Source organism: Theobroma umbraticum, unplaced genomic scaffold (genome assembly GCF_002168275.2).
Source record: "Theobroma umbraticum cultivar Fairchild unplaced genomic scaffold, ASM216827v3 scaffold_50.0, whole genome shotgun sequence".
NCBI classification, from domain to species: Eukaryota; Viridiplantae; Streptophyta; class Magnoliopsida; order Malvales; family Malvaceae; genus Theobroma; species Theobroma umbraticum.
In genome coordinates, this window is record NW_018397261.1 from 7,919,059 (window position 1) to 7,937,800 (window position 18,742).

The 18,742-nt window shown below is 36.5% G+C and overlaps 4 protein-coding genes across 6 annotated transcripts; all 4 read left to right on the forward strand.

The window, feature by feature from the left end:
• The first annotated feature begins 2,573 nt into the window (after positions 1-2,573).
• LOC110417809 (U-box domain-containing protein 15-like) lies at positions 2,574-5,426 on the forward strand. The gene is made up of 4 exons (XM_021430349.1): positions 2,574-3,090; positions 3,218-3,334; positions 3,550-3,972; positions 4,157-5,426. Exons 1-4 carry the CDS (start codon positions 2,785-2,787, stop codon positions 5,210-5,212), a joined length of 1,902 nt encoding a protein of 633 aa, XP_021286024.1. The 5' UTR covers positions 2,574-2,784; the 3' UTR covers positions 5,213-5,426.
• Positions 5,427-5,917: 491 nt separating this feature from the next.
• LOC110418352 (ubiquitin domain-containing protein DSK2b-like) lies at positions 5,918-10,624 on the forward strand. 2 transcript variants are annotated; one of them, XM_021431050.2, is made up of 8 exons: positions 5,918-6,457; positions 7,561-8,352; positions 8,648-8,859; positions 8,940-9,053; positions 9,277-9,338; positions 9,736-9,764; positions 9,959-10,048; positions 10,143-10,624. In XM_021431050.2, the coding sequence occupies exons 1-8, from the start codon at positions 6,214-6,216 to the stop codon at positions 10,289-10,291; spliced, it is 1,692 nt and encodes a 563-aa protein (XP_021286725.1). In that variant the 5' UTR covers positions 5,918-6,213; the 3' UTR covers positions 10,292-10,624. The 2 variants fall into 2 exon arrangements, with proteins under 2 accessions (XP_021286725.1, XP_021286726.1); XM_021431051.2 differs by having other exon boundaries at positions 10,152-10,624.
• An 860-nt stretch (positions 10,625-11,484) lies between these two features.
• LOC110418193 (integral membrane hemolysin-III-like protein) lies at positions 11,485-15,308 on the forward strand. 2 transcript variants are annotated; one of them, XM_021430850.2, is made up of 5 exons: positions 11,589-11,624; positions 13,425-13,518; positions 13,633-14,351; positions 14,457-14,540; positions 14,934-15,308. In XM_021430850.2, the coding sequence occupies exons 3-5, from the start codon at positions 13,649-13,651 to the stop codon at positions 15,029-15,031; spliced, it is 885 nt and encodes a 294-aa protein (XP_021286525.1). In that variant the 5' UTR covers positions 11,589-11,624; positions 13,425-13,518; positions 13,633-13,648; the 3' UTR covers positions 15,032-15,308. The 2 variants fall into 2 exon arrangements, with proteins under 2 accessions (XP_021286524.1, XP_021286525.1); XM_021430849.2 differs by lacking the exon at positions 13,425-13,518 and having other exon boundaries at positions 11,485-11,624.
• A 972-nt stretch (positions 15,309-16,280) lies between these two features.
• Positions 16,281-17,371, forward strand: DAZ2 (C2H2-like zinc finger protein). Its single transcript, XM_021431279.2, has one exon. It carries the CDS (start codon positions 16,389-16,391, stop codon positions 17,352-17,354), a length of 966 nt encoding a protein of 321 aa, XP_021286954.1. The 5' UTR covers positions 16,281-16,388; the 3' UTR covers positions 17,355-17,371.
• Positions 17,372-18,742: the final 1,371 nt, after the last annotated feature.

Consider the following 18,742-nt stretch of genomic DNA (forward strand, 5'->3'; position numbering starts at 1 on the left):
AAAGAATTAGGAAACAAGGCTTGCAGGTAGTCCACCACTCTCCTATATTTGAAAATAACGGCTAGTAACTAACGACCGTCGGATTTAAATAAAATAGAAGATCACGATGGTCTATTGGACGATTAAAAATCATGCCACGTCTCGTCCTTTTTCGAAATAGTTGAGCCTTTTGGGCTACGTGGGGTCTAGGTTGAACCCCGGGAGCTGAATGCCGAGCCGTGGTGACGCTCTTCTCCACTCAAAAGAGCCTACGGAGGTTCTTTGAAACTTCCAAACACGTGGCGCTCAATACCTTAAAGGTTTTGTTTATAAGATTTTTTACAACAAATTTATAAGATTAGAATTAAGTTGGTATATTAAAACACTGTTATTATAAGTCTTAAAAATGTTTAACACCTTTTTAATTAAATATAAATATGCAATTGATTTATAATAAGAAGTATGAAATGATATTTGTGATAATCGAATTTAAATATAGAATCATGTTATTATTAGTCAAATTTATTGAATACTGTAAAAATATTATACTTATTAACTAATTTCAATCTAAACCCATGAATCCGTCTAAGTAAAATATCAAATATTAGTATGTTAAGAGTAAAAAAAATAAAACTTTGCGGTACAATATTTTTTAAATGCTTATTTTAAGATGGTTGGAACATCATTTTATATAAATAAAATTTAAAATAATTAGATACATTTTGATAAGAGAAAAGATTTTGTTGAAAAGCTTGTAAGTTAACCTTAATATTATAAAATCTTACATTAGATAAGTAAGAAAAAGATATTAAATTTATAAATATGAACATCATACACTCCATCAAGTTAACTATTTTAGAGATTTTAAGGTTATATTGAATGCTCCCAATAATAGAATAAACAATACGATTAAACCCATTATGAGAGCTTCATGAATTTGAATGAAAAGATATTTTTTATAACGTATGTGTTCTTGAATTTCAACAATTGTTTACTATGTATGATTTTATATATTATGCAATACACAATAATTTTATAAGCACATGTAATGAACTTATTGCTCAAATTTTCTCATCTTGCTTAACTCATAAAGCAAGCAAGGTTAAGATTTGTGTGAGATTTCAACTCCAAATATGGGGCAAGGTGGAGCTTGCAATGGGATGAAAAACATGTTGGAAAAAAGAAACCAAAAAATATAATGATGAACTCAAATTGGTACAGTTGATGGTACAACCCTTGTATCTTTTTCCACCCTCTCTTTAACATATTGGAGAAGTAGCAGGCAACTTGAGCTGGCACCATTATTTCAGGACCAACTTTCCCTTTAATGGAGGCCCCATGAAAACGGAAACAGTGCGGAGAAGACCTTGAATCGCATGTCCACCTTCTGCCCCTCGATTCGGTGGTCGGAGTCCAGGTCAAGGCAGGCCCTGATTAGGACCATATCAGCCCAAAGAGACAGACCTCTGTCAGTCGTCGGGGTGCCCCCTGTCAAGGCCACGTTCCTTGTTTTCCTTTTTTATTAACACCCATTATCCTTTACATTTTTGCATGCCGACATTTAACAGTACTAACCAAATCAACATGTAATCTTAGATTAATGTTTCCCCAAAAACCTTCCTTGATTAAGAAGTTAGAATAATCTGGCTAAAGTTAAAAATTAATCTAATCATGTAACTAGAGTCTCGTTTAAATTAAATCATTAATTTTTAAAATTTATATGTAATACATTGTCCGTTTATTAATTATATACATTATTATCAAATCATATAATACAATCTCATTAATAAATAAATTATATTATCAATGTTTAAGTGTTAGTATATAAATATTATAGACCGATAATGTATCATATATAAATCTTAATTTTTATTTAACATTATTTTAGGGTTTTTTCTCCTTTTGCGAGATGATAAGATCTCTAATCTTTAACCTTTTTTTAATCTAATCTTTAACTTTAACACACACCGTTGCTCAAGGGTGTTCACAATGCCAATAGGAAGGTCCTACAAGATTATCCTTCTAGAAAATAATTTTTTAATCTTTTTGAGGTGTTGAAAGACTATTGCTTATTATACACGAAAATTGAGACGAAATAGTTATGAAAAGTTAGCAATTCTCTCCTCGTGAATTTGAATTGTTCAACGATTGAATTAAGTTCGAGTTAAAGCATTCTACCATCAAAATTATGTTTGGTAAACATACTTAGATTAAATAATTTTCACGAAATTCAAGATTTGAGATTATCTTTTTTCAGTGAACCTAGATTGACCCAATCAAGGAATCTTTGTATAACCTTCATGATGATTATCCATTTCTTCCATGATTTGGTTCTTGCTACCAATTCCATCATGATATCAACGGCTCCTCAATTTCAGGTTCAATCCCAAAAGGCTCCATGCCTTTAGATTTTTCCTTGTCGCATTTTCCTAGTAAAAGAGTGGGTCCCTATGCACCAATACGAACAAATTGCCGGGAAAAGATTCCACGTGAATACGCGTCACGCTGTCAAAAAACCGCGTGAACCGCATAACTGTTTTTCAAATTATACTTTCACTTTTTTCTTTTTATTTTCCCCTAAATTTCCACTTTGAGTAAACCCACAAACCCCGCGAACTAACCGTTATTAATAAAACCGCCAAATTAAAATAATCATCATGCACATAGAAACAGGACAACCTCCTTTATTAATCATCACTAGCGGCTGACCCCCCCTCCATTTTTTTTTTTATCTCACAAGTTTTTTCCAGGGAAGTAGAAGGATTTCTAACTATCCTTTCGAGATTTAAGCTTGTTAGTTAGGGAATGGAGAGGCAGATTGTGACGGATTCGAGTTCATCGAATGTTGGAGATGGGAGTGAGGTGGTTAGGGAATTGATGGAAGTGATAGAGACTGTTGGATCCTATGCTGAATTCAGGAGGACCCAAAGGAAGGAGTGCTTGAATCTGGTGAGGAGATTGAAGCTTTTGGTGCCACTTTTGGAGGAGATGAGGGAGCTCGATGAATCGGTTTCGGGTTTCGCTTTGGATTCTCTGGGTAACCTGAGGAGAGCACTTCTGGGAGCGAAGAAGTTGTTGAAGAATTGTAACTATGGGAGCAAGATATATTTGGTAATATTCACGTGGTTGGCCTAACTTTTTTCTCATATCCTTTTCTTTGGTTGCCTTTTTGGTATTCTTGTCTTCTGTCCTGATTGAGGATCTCGTGTTTTTTTTCTTCTTTGTCTGTCAAAATCAGGCAATGGAAAGCGAGGCGGTGATGTGTAGGTTTCATGCTGTTTATGACAAATTAAATCAGGCTCTTGATGACTTGCCTTACGATGAGCTCGGAGTTCCAATTGAAGTGAAAGAGCAAGTAATTTTTCACCTTCCATTGTATATTAATTTAAGCCAAAATCTGCTTCCATTTCACATTTTTATGTTTGGATGAACTGATAATTTCTTGGTAAAGTTCTTAATTCTTGTTCTTTGCACCTTGAGGTCTTGAACAACCCATGGCTTCTTAGTTCATTGGTTGAGTTTCTTGATACTTTTCTGGCTTAGGGTGCTTAGCTTGTTGATTTGTTTCAGGTTGAGCTAATGCGAATGCAACTGAAAAGGGCAAAGAGGCGGACAGATACACAAGATATGGAATTAGCAATGGATATGATGGTTGTGTTCTCTAAAAAGGATGACAGGAATGCAGACAGTGCTATTCTAGAAAGACTGGCAAACAAGCTAGAATTACATACCATTGCAGACTTGAAAGCGGAGACGGTTGCTATCAGAAAACTAAAAAACCAGAGAGGTGGACAGAATGAATCTATACAGCAAATTATAGATCTTCTGGGAAAATTCAAACAAATTGCAGGGATCGATGAAACTGTTTCACTAGATGGTCCGATTTCAACAAGAACTCTCCAGAGGTGTCAATCTTCGATGGTACCCAATGAATTTCTCTGCCCAATTACATTAGAGATCATGACAGATCCTGTTATTGTGGCAACTGGACAGGTAATCTGACATTTCTGTATTAACAGATGTTGATATCTTGGAGCATTAAAGTAATATCATTTCTAATGGACCAAGTCAAACCAAGTTTTGAAGTTCATAAATTTGGATTAAAACTTTCTGATTTGATGTTTCATTTTTCAAGAAAATTGAGATGGTTTTTTCTGCCCTTTTTTTCTTTTTGAAGACTTATGAAAGGGAAAGCATTAGGAAGTGGTTAAATTCCAACCATCGAACCTGTCCGAAGACCGGACAAACTTTAGATCACTTGTCTCTAGCACCAAATTTTGCACTCCGCAACCTTATTCGGCAATGGTGCGAGAAGAATAATGTTGAACTGCCCAAGAAGGATAGGTATGCATCATCTGATAACTATTCTGCTGAACTCATGGAAGAAATCTCTTCGTTGGTTCAAGATCTATCTTGTAGTCAGCGGGATGTGAGAAGAGATGCCATCGTGAAGATCCGCATGCTGTCGAAGGAGAATCCGGAAAACAGGATTTTCATTGCAAACAATGGAGGAATCCCTCGTTTAGTTCAGCTATTGTCCTATCCAGACTCCAAGATTCAAGAACACACTGTCACTGCCCTCTTGAACTTGTCCATCGATGAGACAAACAAAAGGCTTATAGCCCGAGAAGGAGCTATTCCAGCCATCATCGAGATCCTGCAGAATGGAACTGATGAAGCTAGAGAGAACTCTGCTGCAGCCTTGTTTAGCTTATCAATGCTTGACGAGAACAAAGTTCTAGTGGGAAACTTCAATGGAATCCCACCATTAGTAGATCTTCTGCAGAGCGGGACAGTCAGAGGTAAAAAGGACGCAGCCACCGCACTCTTTAACTTGTCCTTAAACCAAGCCAACAAGTCTAGAGCCATCAAGGCAGGTATTATACCACCATTACTTCATTTACTCGAGGATAAAAATCTGGGCATGATCGATGAAGCACTCTCAATCTTGCTACTCCTTGTATCTCATCCTGACGCCCGAAACGAAATCGGTCGGCTGTCTTTCATCCAAACCCTGGTTGAAATCATAAGAAGTGGAACTCCCAAGAACAAGGAATGTGCCGTGTCTGTTCTCCTAGAGTTGGGGTTAAACAATTCATCTCTTACCTTGGCTGCGCTTCAGTTCGGTGTGTACGAACCCGTGAGAGAGATCACCATAACCGGAACAAACCGAGCCCAAAGGAAAGCTAATTCCTTGTTGCAGCACATGAGTAAGTGTGAACATATACCCTGAACTTGTTCCCCAAAAAAAATGGTTCCAAGTTCTCTGCAAGTGGTGCCTACTAATGTTTTTGGCTGTGTAAATCAAAATTCATTGTAGCATGTTTCTTTTGTTTTCCAGTATGTCATTGTATCATTTTGTGGCTTCACAACATATTAGAGATTGTGAATTTTGTGCCAGTACATACTTTTAAATCTATGTATCCAAGTAATCGCATTTGTTTTTCTTTTTTTCTTTTTAATTTAAATATATAAAAAAATATTTTATTCGTGCTTTTGAAAGAAACAAAAATTATATTTAATGTGTTAATAATTTATAATATCCTTACATTATTATTAGAAACCTTAATAAATACTTTGTAATCGATTATTTTGTATTATTTAATCCGATTAAATAAGATTATGATATTTTGTAATTCGATTCAGCTAATAAAATTACTCTCCGTCATTGTAATACCAAGAATATTTTTTGGTTTAAATTAAAAGTTTCCTAATTAAAAAACGCCGACCTAACATTAAGTGGGCAATAATATAAACGGCTGGACAAAGCTCAATTGGGCGGAATTAGTAGAAAAGTCTGAGCCCATTTTTCAAGACCCAAAAACCCCTCAGGGGTACCGTTTCCATTAAACGTGGCAGAACACGATTGGTTACATGACAAATCTGTTGTTGGAGAGAAATAAAAAAAGAAAGAATATCCGGATTTGCTCTTTTATTTACTCAGTTGTTTCGCAAAGACAAAAGCTCACAGACAAACCCAAACAAAACTCTGTTCTGTTAGAATCCCTCACTTTTCTCCAAATCCAAAAATCCTTTTTTTTTCTTTTTCTTTTCACGATTCTTTATATAAATTTCCCCAATTTTTTAATATTTTAAATTTTTTTAAAAGAAATTTTCACTGCCTAAATAAAGAAATAGAAAAACCAAACTTACAAAAGAAAAAGGGAACGAATTAGGATTCATCTGATTTAACTAGGGTTAGGGTTTTTGATCGATCTGAGAGAGAGGGGGGATATGGGTGCCGAAGGCGATTCGAGTGAGTCACGACTCGGTGGAAATGGAGGAGAGGAAGAGGAGGGGGTGATGGTTAATATCCGGTGCTCGAACGGTACAAAATTTACGATGAGGACTAGCCTCGACTCAACCGTCGCATCTTTCAAAGCTGTCTTGGCCCAGAATTGCGATATCCCAGCTGATCAGCAACGATTGATTTATAAAGGGCGAATCTTGAAGGACGACCAAACCCTTCAGAGTTATGGTAAGGTTGATTTGCCTTTTAGAAAAAAAAAAATTTTTTCCTGTGAAACATTTCTTGGGTTCGTTTTCAATTTGTGGATATTTCATATTTTGAAGATAATATGAAAAAATAAATTGGAAATGGTGAAATTTCTGGAAAATGAATCAGGTATTGATTAATATTGAAAAGTATGAGGAAAATGCGTGGTTTTCTTGAAAAACAGTGTAAGGAATTAGGTTATTAGTTTGAGAATATGCTGATTTTGGTGTTTTGCTATTGATTTTGTTGGCTGTTTTCCTTGTTTTTGAGTTTTTGAGCTGGTTGAGATGGCCATGTATTTGATTGTTTTAACGCTGATGTTACTGAAGATTGTGGCATGATGACTGATGTTTTTGTTGGATTGCTGTACCTATGTATCAGAAGGAAAAAAATGGAAGGCATGGTATTAACGTTGATGTGTGAGTTATTTGGGAACTGATGATATAGTTTTATTTGGTTATTGGGTTATGAAGAATTGGCGGCATGGGGCTAACCTTGATGCGTGAGTTATTTGGGAACTGATGATATAGTTTTATTTGGTTATTGGGTTAGGGAGAATTGGCTTCCTAGCTTCTGGAGCTTGGGAAACTATTAAGTAATTTAACATTTCACATAATAAACTCTTTAACGACAGATGGAGATTGTGCCGAGCTTGCAAAACCCTTGATTCTTTTAGCTAAGCAATTTACATCACATGCATATACTATCCACCTCTTTCTGTCCACCAGTTTAGCTTAGTGATTAATTTATAATGTTGTTTCAATATATGTCTATATATAAGATATATATGTCTATAAATATTTATACTAGTGGCAATCTGAACACACAGTCTGGTTCGTCTGATCAGTTAAAACAACCATAGATGATAACTTAATAATACGGTGTAATCATATTTCAACAGCTTATTAGGCACTAATCCTGAGGCTTTAAGTCCTAGAATTATAACTGCTGTGTATGTTATAGTTGCTTTAGAAGATAATTCTATTTGTAGGAGGGTCAAAGTAAGTGTGTGATATATGTACCCAGATTATTCACAAATAGTTAATGATCACTTGACCATTTCACTGTCTTCACCCTTATTGAAGGTTTGCAAGCTGATCATAGCGTCCACATGGTTCGTGGCTTTGCCCCATCTTCATCTACACCTCCTGCAGCTACCACAAATGTTGGAACTCCTAATACTACAACAGGGGTCACGCGGGGTGTTGGTTCTAATGAGGGTCCTGGTCTGGGAGCACCCGTATTCCCTGGACTTAATCCACTGGGTGGTGGTGGAGGTGGAGGTGGAGGTGGAGGTGGAGGTGGAGGTTTGGGCTTGTTTGGAGTCGGACTTCCTGAATTTGAACAAGTGCAGCAACAACTAACTCAAAATCCGAACATGATGAGGGAAATAATGAATACACCAGCTATTCAAGGTTTGATGAATAACCCAGAGTTAATGCGCAGTTTGATTATGAGCAATCCTCAAATGCGTGAGATTATTGATCGGAATCCAGAGCTTGGCCATATACTTAATGATCCTAGCATCCTGCGGCAGACGTTAGAAGCTGCAAGGAACCCTGAACTCATGCGTGAAATGATGCGGAACACCGACAGGGCAATGAGCAATATTGAATCCTCTCCTGAGGGATTTAACATGCTTAGGCGTATGTATGAAAATGTTCAGGAGCCATTTTTGAACGCTACTACTATGGCTGGAAATAGTGGAAATGCTCCCGGTTCAAACCCATTTGCAGCTCTATTGGGCAATCAAGGTGGTTCTCAAGCTAGGGACTCGCCTAACAACACTTCTACAGCTGGTTCTGACACAACTCAGGGCCAAACTGCCCCAAACACAAATCCTCTTCCTAACCCTTGGAGCAACACTGGTGGTGGTGGTAAGTTTCAGCCTTCTGTACTTCATTAAAGCATCTTTTCTTGTCTAGCCCTCCTTTTTGGTCCAGTTTGTGTATATTTTTTAATTTTATGCACATGCTGTCCCTATTGTAATGAAGAAAAGTATACTACAAGCCAAAATGCTACTGATTGACAAGATGAAATTATGTGTTGTATAAAGAAGCATGATCCTGAAAGCTAATTTCTAAGTAATTTTGATTGTGTTTTAGTACTGTTGCATAATATGTTTTATATCCCGATTTTCCTGATGAAACACTGTGTCCTGTGAATTTTCAGGGGGGACCCAGACCAATACTACGGCAAGATCAAATCCTGCTGGGGATGTCAGGACACCAGGTATTGGTGGTCTGGCAGGCCTTGGACTTCCAGATATGCCACCCATGTTGAATGGGATGCCAGATGCTTCTCATTTGACTCAAATGTTGCAAGATCCAGCTTTATCACAGATGATGCAGAGCATACTGTCTAATCCCCAATATATGAATCAGGTACTTAGAAGAATCACTTCAGTCAAGTGATTGCCATTTTCTTATTTCCATTCTGTTAAGGATCTGTTTTTACATTTTAGATTATGAATCTCAACCCCCAACTACGTGGACTGTTTGATTTGAATCCTCAATTGAGAGAAATGATGCAAAATCCAGAAGTACTCCGTCAGATGTTTTCCCCTGAGACAATGCAGGTATATTCTATGCAGTACACATCTCTGAATTCTCTCTCTTAATAAATGCTAAATGCTTACATGACTTTATGGTTTTGTATAAGCTCACTAGCTGATATGGTCTTATAGGCATGCTAAGGCTGCCCCACTGGATTATATCAGATAATTTTATATTTTCGGGTGCTATTTCGACAGTAAAGTCACCTATGTTCACCTTTCCCCTGTTTTCTTTTATTTCTTGCAGCAAATGCTAGCTTTACAGCAGTCACTTCTGTCTCATCAGCTCAATCGACAGCAATCAACCCAGTAAGTGATAGTACCTCTGTTTATCCATTGGTAACAAAAACCTCAATTCCCATTTGCTACTTTGTTTTTGAGGTTGCTGTAATACTTAAAATATTGCTATTACAAATATCAGAATTGTCTTCTAAGTGAAATTATATCTGGTTTCTTGGTCAGACATATATTTCTTTTACCCTATGCAATTGTACTAGATGATAATTTGTAAATTATTGTTTTAAATTGAGCCATTTGAGGATTTAGACAAAAAAAATCTCCATTTTTTGTTGTTTATATGGTAATTTGGCTTTAAGATGATTAGTCTTGGCATATTAGCTTCATGGATATTAAAGGTGCCTTTATAATTCATTCCTTCAAAATTATTGTTGCTTATTTGTTCTAACCATATTGGGCTTTCTTACAGGGATTCAGCACAGCCCGGTGCTACTCCAGGTACAGAATGGAAACAAGTCCATATTGTAGTAATGAATTTTCTCCACAAGGGTCATCAAGAATACGTCCTTGAACCATCAAGGGCTCTCTCTAACATTGACCTCTCTCTAGCTTGCTTTTGCCACCTTTCTTTACTAGCTCTTCTTTCATCTATTTTTCTGTTTTACACTTCATTTTGTTTATTGCATTTTCAGGAGCACCCAATACTGCGAGTCTGGAGTTGTTGATGAATATGTTTGGTGGTCTAGGTGCTGGTAGCCTGAGTGTTCCAAACCAACCTGATGGTTAGAATTCGTATATCTTTTCACATAAAGTGCTTTCATTAGATTTGGTATATTTTTTGGTCACTACTAAGTTTATTTTTATTATTTTTTCCAGTTCCCCCAGAAGAACTATATGCTACACAATTATCACAACTCCAAGAAATGGGTTTCTATGATACGCAAGAGAATATCAGAGCACTACGTGCAACCGCTGGGAATGTCCATGCTGCAGTTGAGAGACTTCTGGGAAATTCCGGGCAGTAATTTTCTCAAAATTTCATGCTTTTAAATTTGACCAAGAACTCTCATGTAAGACATGTAAGATTAGTTGATTTGTCCTGGTGCCTTTTGCAAACCACAAATTATGGGCATACATGCTGATTCCTTTTTGGGCGTGTTTAATAAGCAAGTAAACACGATGATATACCCGAGAACTTGTTGATATAGGCTTATGCATACTTTGATGATTTCCTCTCTCGCCAGCGCGCACTTGCTTATGTACATACACTGGGAATTACTGTTTTTCCTTCTTCTTTTTTTTCCGATTTTAATAACTTAGAGGATGTTTCTGGCATTGTGCCTTTTCTTCTCTGTTTACTTTTGAATTTTATGGATTCTATGGAGTCTTACTGGAAATTTTACTCGTGCGTGTTGAGTATGAAGTCGATGAACCGCTAATCGGCTATTCAAGCATGTATTAGGGCGCTAGATAAAGTATGGACTTGGTTTTCTCGCGCCAATTCGTTGCTGTTTAAAAACAATGAATTTGCACACAATGCACACTCCTTTCCTTCTGGAAAAAGTGCAATGTAGGATACCCAAAGGGAAACTCTTCATAATCCTAGGTGCCCCAGACCAGACGTTTACAGCTAAAAACAGTACAACTTTAGTACAAGTATTTTTGTTGTTCAAGAAACAAAACCACTTATTTTACCTTCACAATAGTATTTGACCCTTAAGAAAGAACTGAATTCCTTTTATGATATGCTTCTCACATTATTAAAACTCGATAAACATGTTGTTATTCGGATAGCAGCCGTAATGAATAGTATGGACAATTATGAAAGTAATTCAGAAGTACACAAACGGGTAAAATGAATAGTGTAACTATATCACACGAAGAATAATAATAAAAGTAATTCAGAATGAATAATAGAGTTCAAAATTTTTTTTATAGCTTTAATTCTTTTTTTTTGGGTTTTTTTTCTTATTTTTGTTTCCGTCACATGTTATAGTAAAGAAAACTTTAGTATTGTCCATTGTTAGAGGAAAAAGTAATACAAAGAAACGTAAATACAAGCTTAAATGAATAGGACTTCATTGGTAAGCTTTGGACTTGAAATAAAATAACAAAGCATAATTGCATTTAATGGCATGTTTCAAAATATTGGGGAATTCTATAAATGCCCCAAAGTTTAGGGTGTTACTTTAGAATATTCCGAACACCCGTTAGGGATGTAAACGACTACTTAGAAAGTACAAAGGACTGAACGGTAAATTAGACTACTTCGTTACAGCCTTAGAGGCAAAGTTGCTTGCTTTTGAAACCGATCTTTCTCTTTCTTTCTCTCTTCCTCTGCGTTTTCAATGTGCTAAGGTAAATGTCGTGTCGGGCTTTGTTTTAATTCAAGTTTTTCTTCATATTTCTGAATTCTACAAGTTCACTTTCCTTCATAGTTGCCTTTTCTTTTGGCTTTGTTGGGTAATTTTGAGTGTTTTGAATATGATCAACTGTGATAGCATTGCATGAATATTTTGATCTTGTTGCATATTTCTGCATTATGATTCAATGGGTATTGTTTTTTCAATGCATTTTAGAGAACCCATGTCTCAAAAAGTTGATTAATTTGTGTTAAACGAACCACCCTGGGTACTGGGTCTTGATATTTATGCAATTTGTCATTTGCATTATTGGTAGAATCAAAAAGAAAGTGAAAGAATGCAGTTCTTAGTGTGGAAATGTCTGAATCCATTTTGGATTCTCTCTGTTTGTGATTGTTAAGTGCCGCTTTTAGTTTGTGTAAACTTCAGTTTTGTTATTTATTGAGTTAAAATATCTTTCATTCAATGTGAGTGAAAAAAACCTTATTGTGTTACATTTTGTAATGCCAAGTTTGGAGAAAATAAAATTAGACCTAAATGCATGGAGAATGCACGATTCATTTACATTGCATTTACTGTTTTGTAAGATACCTAGATAATGATACCTAGATAATGTTTAATGAATTTCATAAGATTTTGTGGAGCTCATTGGAAATCTATAGTTTTCTTTGTTTGGAATTGAAATGATTATTGATTTCAAGCATGATGATTCATTTGTGAACGTAATAAGTATAAACTTTATTCTCAAATGATATGAATTCCATTTTTAATTTGATTACATATACGTGCCTAGTTAACCTTCAATGTCTATGGTGGTTATTAATAGTTCTGAGATGCAATAATTGCAAATTCATATTTCCATAATCAGATAAAACTAGTCCATATTTGACAGATAGGTGATGATGGTATCTTATTATTGTTAGCTAAACAAACTCCATTTTTTCAAGGTAATATTAAGCATAGTATGCCTTTTCTTTTGATCGTCTGCTTCTTATTTTCATCCCAGTAGTGACAAATAACTCATGCAATTTGAAAAGAAAACAATGTGACTTTCATTAACATTAATCAGAGAGGATGCGTCTTAGTAAACTTTAGTTAATAAGATAGCAAAGCAAAAATAGAGGCCTACTTTTTACAATACGTAGGTTGTTTTCCTAAATATTTTATTGCCTTGATATTCATCCATAATCACAAATTTTGTGTCAGGGATTCTAAACTGTAGATCATTCACTTCCCTTGAGCCATGTTCTGCCTAAGGTCAAACTCCTTGCATGAAAACTTCTTAGCTTGTGAAAATCTTTCTTATCTTTGTTCTTTTAGAAAGTTATTTGAATGGCCATTGTGTATAATTGTGCTCATGCCCGATTCTAAACATGAAGAGAAGGTTCAAGAGGTAAATGTTATATGTGATAAACAAATGAGATCAAGAATATAAAATTTCATTACACAAAATAGCTATTATTCGATTTTGAGTCTTTTTTTCCATTTAAAGTGTTGTTCATAGAATTGTGTTACTTAACAAATTTAAAACATGAACGGCTATTATTGTGTGAATATATTGTTATGTCATGTTTGTGATGAGAAATGTTGACAATTATGGATTTTTTTTTATAGATCAAATAGTATAGTTTCTTTATCTTTTGCTTTATTGATTTTCTTATCACAAGTTTGGGATGTCATAGTCTGCTTGGCTTTGCTTTTATGGATCTGGCCCATTTTCTTGACTGATCTATTATTGGGTACTGATTACAGCTTTGGTTGCTTAATTTCACTTAATGATCTAAGTTATTTTCAGTTTCAGCCAAAATATAGGGTAATTTATTTTGTTGTCTGGTCAATTATAGAAAGCAACGCGTATTGAAGCCACAAAGCTATATTTGGTTATTCAGGTTGCAGAATTTATCTCCAACTAGCTGTTTTTCCTTATTTACTTTAAAATCCACGTGATTAATTTTAATTTGGATTCGCTATCATGACCATGGTCTTCTGATTACCTTTTTCAGAATCAAACATCATCAGATGGTTCAACAAAGAATAGACTCTAAATTCAGTGAATATGGACTGCGGAATCCAGATAATAACTCGCCCACTTGTGATAAACAACCTCCAGTTGGTGCAAAGAAGACACCATTGAGAGATCTGCAGAACGAAAATAGAATTGTGCCCAACTCCACGGGAAGCTCCCCATTTTCTAAAGATAGAGGACCTGTTATTGATCCTATTAAGTTTTCTGGTACTAAGAGACCATCCCCTGAATGCCCTGTGAGCCCCTCCCACTACCAATCTCGAAGCAATAGTGCTGCAAGTGGGCATCTTGTCTATGTCCGTAGAAAATCTGAAGCAGAATTAGGGAAAAGCGGTGCTTTTGATGGTGACGGTATAAGTAATTGCCAACAGCTGACGCAAGTTGGTCAAATGGAGGAAATTAACCAAAAAAAAGCCCAAATAAAGGAGCCAAAAGTTCCTTGTTTTCCAGCATTTGCACCACTCCCAATGGCTTCCTTGACTAGTTCATCTGCAAAACCTTCAGTACTATTACCTCTTGGAAAGTCTGCTATGAGATTAACATCATCAGAATCCAATCAACATCCAGCTGTTTCTGCTACCTCTTTGTTAGATGGTCCAAAAGGAAATACAAAACTTCATTGGGAAGAGCGGTATTATGAATTGCAGATGTTTTTGAAAATGTTGGACCAATCCAATCAAGAGGATTATATCCAGAGTATGTCCATGTGTTTCAATGAAATCAGTTTTATCATGTTCTACTCTTTCAATTGTAAAATTGTTATAGTACTGATTTACAAATTTATTTATGTTATCTTGCCAGTGCTTCGATCTCTTTCTGCTGGTGAACTCAGCAGACATGCTATTGAGCTTGAAAAAAGATCAATTCAGCTCTCACTGGAGGAAGGTAATATCTATGCGTGTGTTTTGTTATTTTTTGGGGGGTTACTTTTTTCATTTGGTTCAGTTATCCGTATGCATGTATGTATAGATATAAACATAAGCATAAACAGACTATGTTTAGGATGTCAAGGTGTACTATGTTTATAACACACCCTCACTGCAATTATTTGGTGATTTACAAGATTCATATATATCGTATTTTGTGATCATAACTTTGTAGCAACAAAGCAGTTGTGACTGGGAAGTGGTTTGAGGTCCATAATCTTTGTGGCATGGCATTAGTGGCATTCGCATTCTGCCATCTTTTTGCTTCATGTGATTCTTTAGCATCTATTACTTTCTTTATGCAGCAGGAATTTGATACAATCTATTCTGTTTTCTTTCTCTGTTGTTGCAGCAAAAGAGGTGCAGCGTGTTGGCATTTTAAATGTATTGGGAAAAACTATGAAGGTGGCTAAAGCACCCTCCTGTCAACCAGATCAGTCCTACAAATAAATGGCATCAAGTGCAAGGTAGTAGGTGTTGTAACCTATCCATCCAGAGCAGGCGCACAAACGTGCACACTTGTTCCTTCCGCCTAGTTTTTCTGCAGTGGTCACTTCTGTGCTCGCATCTGGTATTTACTGTAGTTTTCAACTTGGAATATCCTCTGTATATTTTTCCTACCAAAAGCTATGGAACAGTATCAAATTCAAACACTACTGTCATATATTGTTGAAATGATCCTTCAATTTGCTGCTATCAAGCCTAGTCTTCCCTGTTAAATTGGCTTCTTATATTTGATTCTGGGGTTGAGTATACTCAAGGTTCTCCTAAAAGCTCAGGGTTTAAGTGTTCAGCCAGCTAAGTGGGATCTTTCTCTAGCTTGTGGTGTCAGCTCGGGCTTGCAAAGACATTCAACAGCAACTAAATCCTAATGCTTGGATGTAAAAGGGTGGGGGTGAAAGAACATGAGTCAGGAGAATGAACAAAGGGTAAAGGCTAGACTAGATTAGCATCCTGAAAGGATAGGAATATTGAGCTCCAGGGAGTTCCAAGTCAAATTTTCAACTCTCAAATACACTCCCATTGAAAGCTGTTACTCGGAGAGATTATGGAAAATATTTTTTATTAATTGAATCACTATGTAAAAAAAATTTTCATCACAATCCATCTTCAAAAATTTTTCACCATGACATCAGAAGAATATTAATATTCATCAATTATATAAAACATCTACTTTTCCTAAATCTGAGAGAGAGAGGAGGAGAGTCTGTCATTGATAAATTGTTTTATACTTGAAGAATGTAGGACAAATTTTTTGAACCAATAGGTTTAATTTCATTGACCCGAAATTTTTTTTACATCTAATTTTACGTTTTCCCCATTCTAAGCACGAGAAAATGTTGAAAATCTTTTTCGAAAAACATTGTTAATACTTTTCAAATAAGTTGATTTATTAATTCCTCTACCATTAATTTCAATAGAACATTTGACGATCCTATCATAGTTTTATTTTGTTAAATATGCTTTCGATTCCCTTTATAAATAGCATCGAAGCAATGAATCATTGAACCTTTTTACCCAGGACCAAAGCATGGCATGCTGATAGGCTGCCATGTTAAGAGTGCACGTTAGATTCAATGCTCGGTAAATGCAGTGAAGCACAACCTTGCGGTAAAGGCTAAGGCCAAGGTAACCACCCCATGTTTCCAACACCCAACTGAAAAAAACCGCCCAATTCAAAAACTTCCCTGTCCCATAATCTAGTAACTACCAACACTCCTACATAAGCAAGACATCCACCCTTGTTACACTTTTTTTCTTCTCTTTCAATTCTTCATTGTCTCTTCGTCATTCTTTGTTCTAAAATATGAATGAAAACAGTGATTCTGATCCAGGGTTTCGATTCCCTCCTCCTCCTAGCCAACACAACACCCCGGAACTGCCTTCCTCGTCGAGCCATGCTGTGAATTATGATCCGAATCCCCGCAAGAAACGGTCCAAGTTGATGAAGAGCGATGCTGGTCAATTCCCGACTAGTCCTAGAACCGTTTCCAGGCCTAAATATACCAAAAAACCTGACCCCGCTGCACCAAAGATTACGCGGCCTTGTAGTGAGTGTGGGAGGAAGTTCTGGTCATGGAAAGCACTTTTCGGACACATGAGATGTCACCCTGAGCGGCAGTGGCGTGGAATTAATCCCCCTCCTAATTATCGCCGGCCTGTTTCCCCTGTTAAGCAGACGAATAAAGTGGAGGTCTTGATGACTGAGGAGGATCATGAGATTGCAGAAGCTTTGCTGATGCTGGCTAATGGTCCTGCTGCTAATGAGAGCGAATGTGGTACAAGTTCTCAACAAGGGGTTCAAGAAAATGAAGCTTTTGGGGCAAATTTGGGTGCAAACTTCCGGTTCGAGTGCTCAAGTTGCAAGAAGGTGTTCGGGTCACACCAAGCATTGGGGGGGCACAGAGCTAGTCACAAGAATGTGAAGGGTTGTTTCGCGATAACAAGAAGTGATGGCTGTGAGGTAGAGGATCAAAGCGGTGATAACGAAGGCATAGTGAAAGAAAATGTGGAAGACAATAGTAAGATGATGATGGTTTTGGGGCACAAGTGCAGCATTTGCTTGAGGGTGTTCCCTAGTGGTCAAGCCTTAGGTGGGCATAAGAGGTGCCATTGGGAGAAAGGGGATGAGACATCACCGAACCAAGGTCTGAACCTTTTGGCAGCAAGGGAAGATTGCGGTCTGGACCTGAATTTGCCTGCCCCGGTTGAAACTGATCCATCTTCTTCTCATTCTTCAGGCCTAGCTTTGGATTTGAGGTTAGGCCTCTGAAGAAAGCATGAATTCTTTTATCCGGCATCTTTGCTAAAGTTGTATGTGACTTGTAACCTAGGATTAGAATTATTCTGTATACCTGATATTTGACTCTGGATTTCTTAAAATGAAATTAAAATGTTCAATAACATTTTCATTATATTTGTTTAATTCTTTATTGGTTCAGTCCTCCCAGCACTATGAAGAGATAATGAAAGGCAGTGATGAAATGGCAAATTTTCTTTTTTTAATGAGAATGAATGGTGGCATACACAGGATTTGATGTAAGAACATATCTTATGTGCTGAAATACTTAAAACTTTTTAGCTGAATCCCAAACATAAATAGTCTAAGATGGTCGTAAATGAGACTCACAGACAGACTACAAAAAATGGGAATAAAGCAATCAGGGGAAGAACCAAAAGCTTTCTCTGCTTTTGCAGTGGAAAGGGTCTTCCATAAGTTGGGCCAAACACCCATGATCAAATCAGTGTCTTCTAACTAAGAACTTTGTGTCCTTATCCATTGGGAAAGGGCTTATTATGGCCAATTTGGGGTTTGCTTAATTTGACTCAAAATTTGCATAATTTAATGACAAGAAACACTCTTCATCCAGCATCCCAAACTATACCAATGGATAAATAAGATACAACAATGAAAAAGGAGAGAAACATGTGCAATGGAGATCTCCACTGACTCTTGCCAATTTGAGCAATAGAATTCCATGCAGATTTTGCAGAAAAGTATGTGACACACTATTTGTTCTAAGTTTGGATGAATTGATTTCAAGAGTTTCAAATGATTGGAGTATCCAGACCAAATTAAACAGAGAAATGACTAGAGTATGGTGGAAGAAATCTTGCAAATTTTCCTTGAAGAGATCAATCTGTAACATTCTCTGACATAAAGTCTATTAGCTTCTTTGGTAACTAATAAACTATTTCAAGTGGGAATATTGGTGAATCAGCTCATTCCATCTCACATTATGTTCTCTTTTTTCTTAAAATTCCACTTTGGCCTTGGTGCTTGACTCCGACAGTAAGAAGGATTGAGTTGGGACAGAAATTTTATTGCATCAGGAAAAAAAATTGCTCTAAAAATTTCTGTTTGTCTGAGCTTGGTCGATCAGATATCATTTTATTCTATAGATATCCTCATTTATGTTGATATAGTTTTCACTTCTAAACTCAGCAGATGCTTCAGTTGGAGGCAGCTTAAGCATGGGGGTTTACCCTTTGGGTTTCTTCAATAATTAGAATTTGTGGACATGTGGTCCTCCATTTGCTTTTTCCTCTCTGCCACCTTGAATCTGATCATTATATGCGGCAATTCGACTCTAAGACAAAGTGACATTTGCTAATCTGTTCGGAAAATTCTAGAAAGTAGAGATTGATACCATTCCTAAC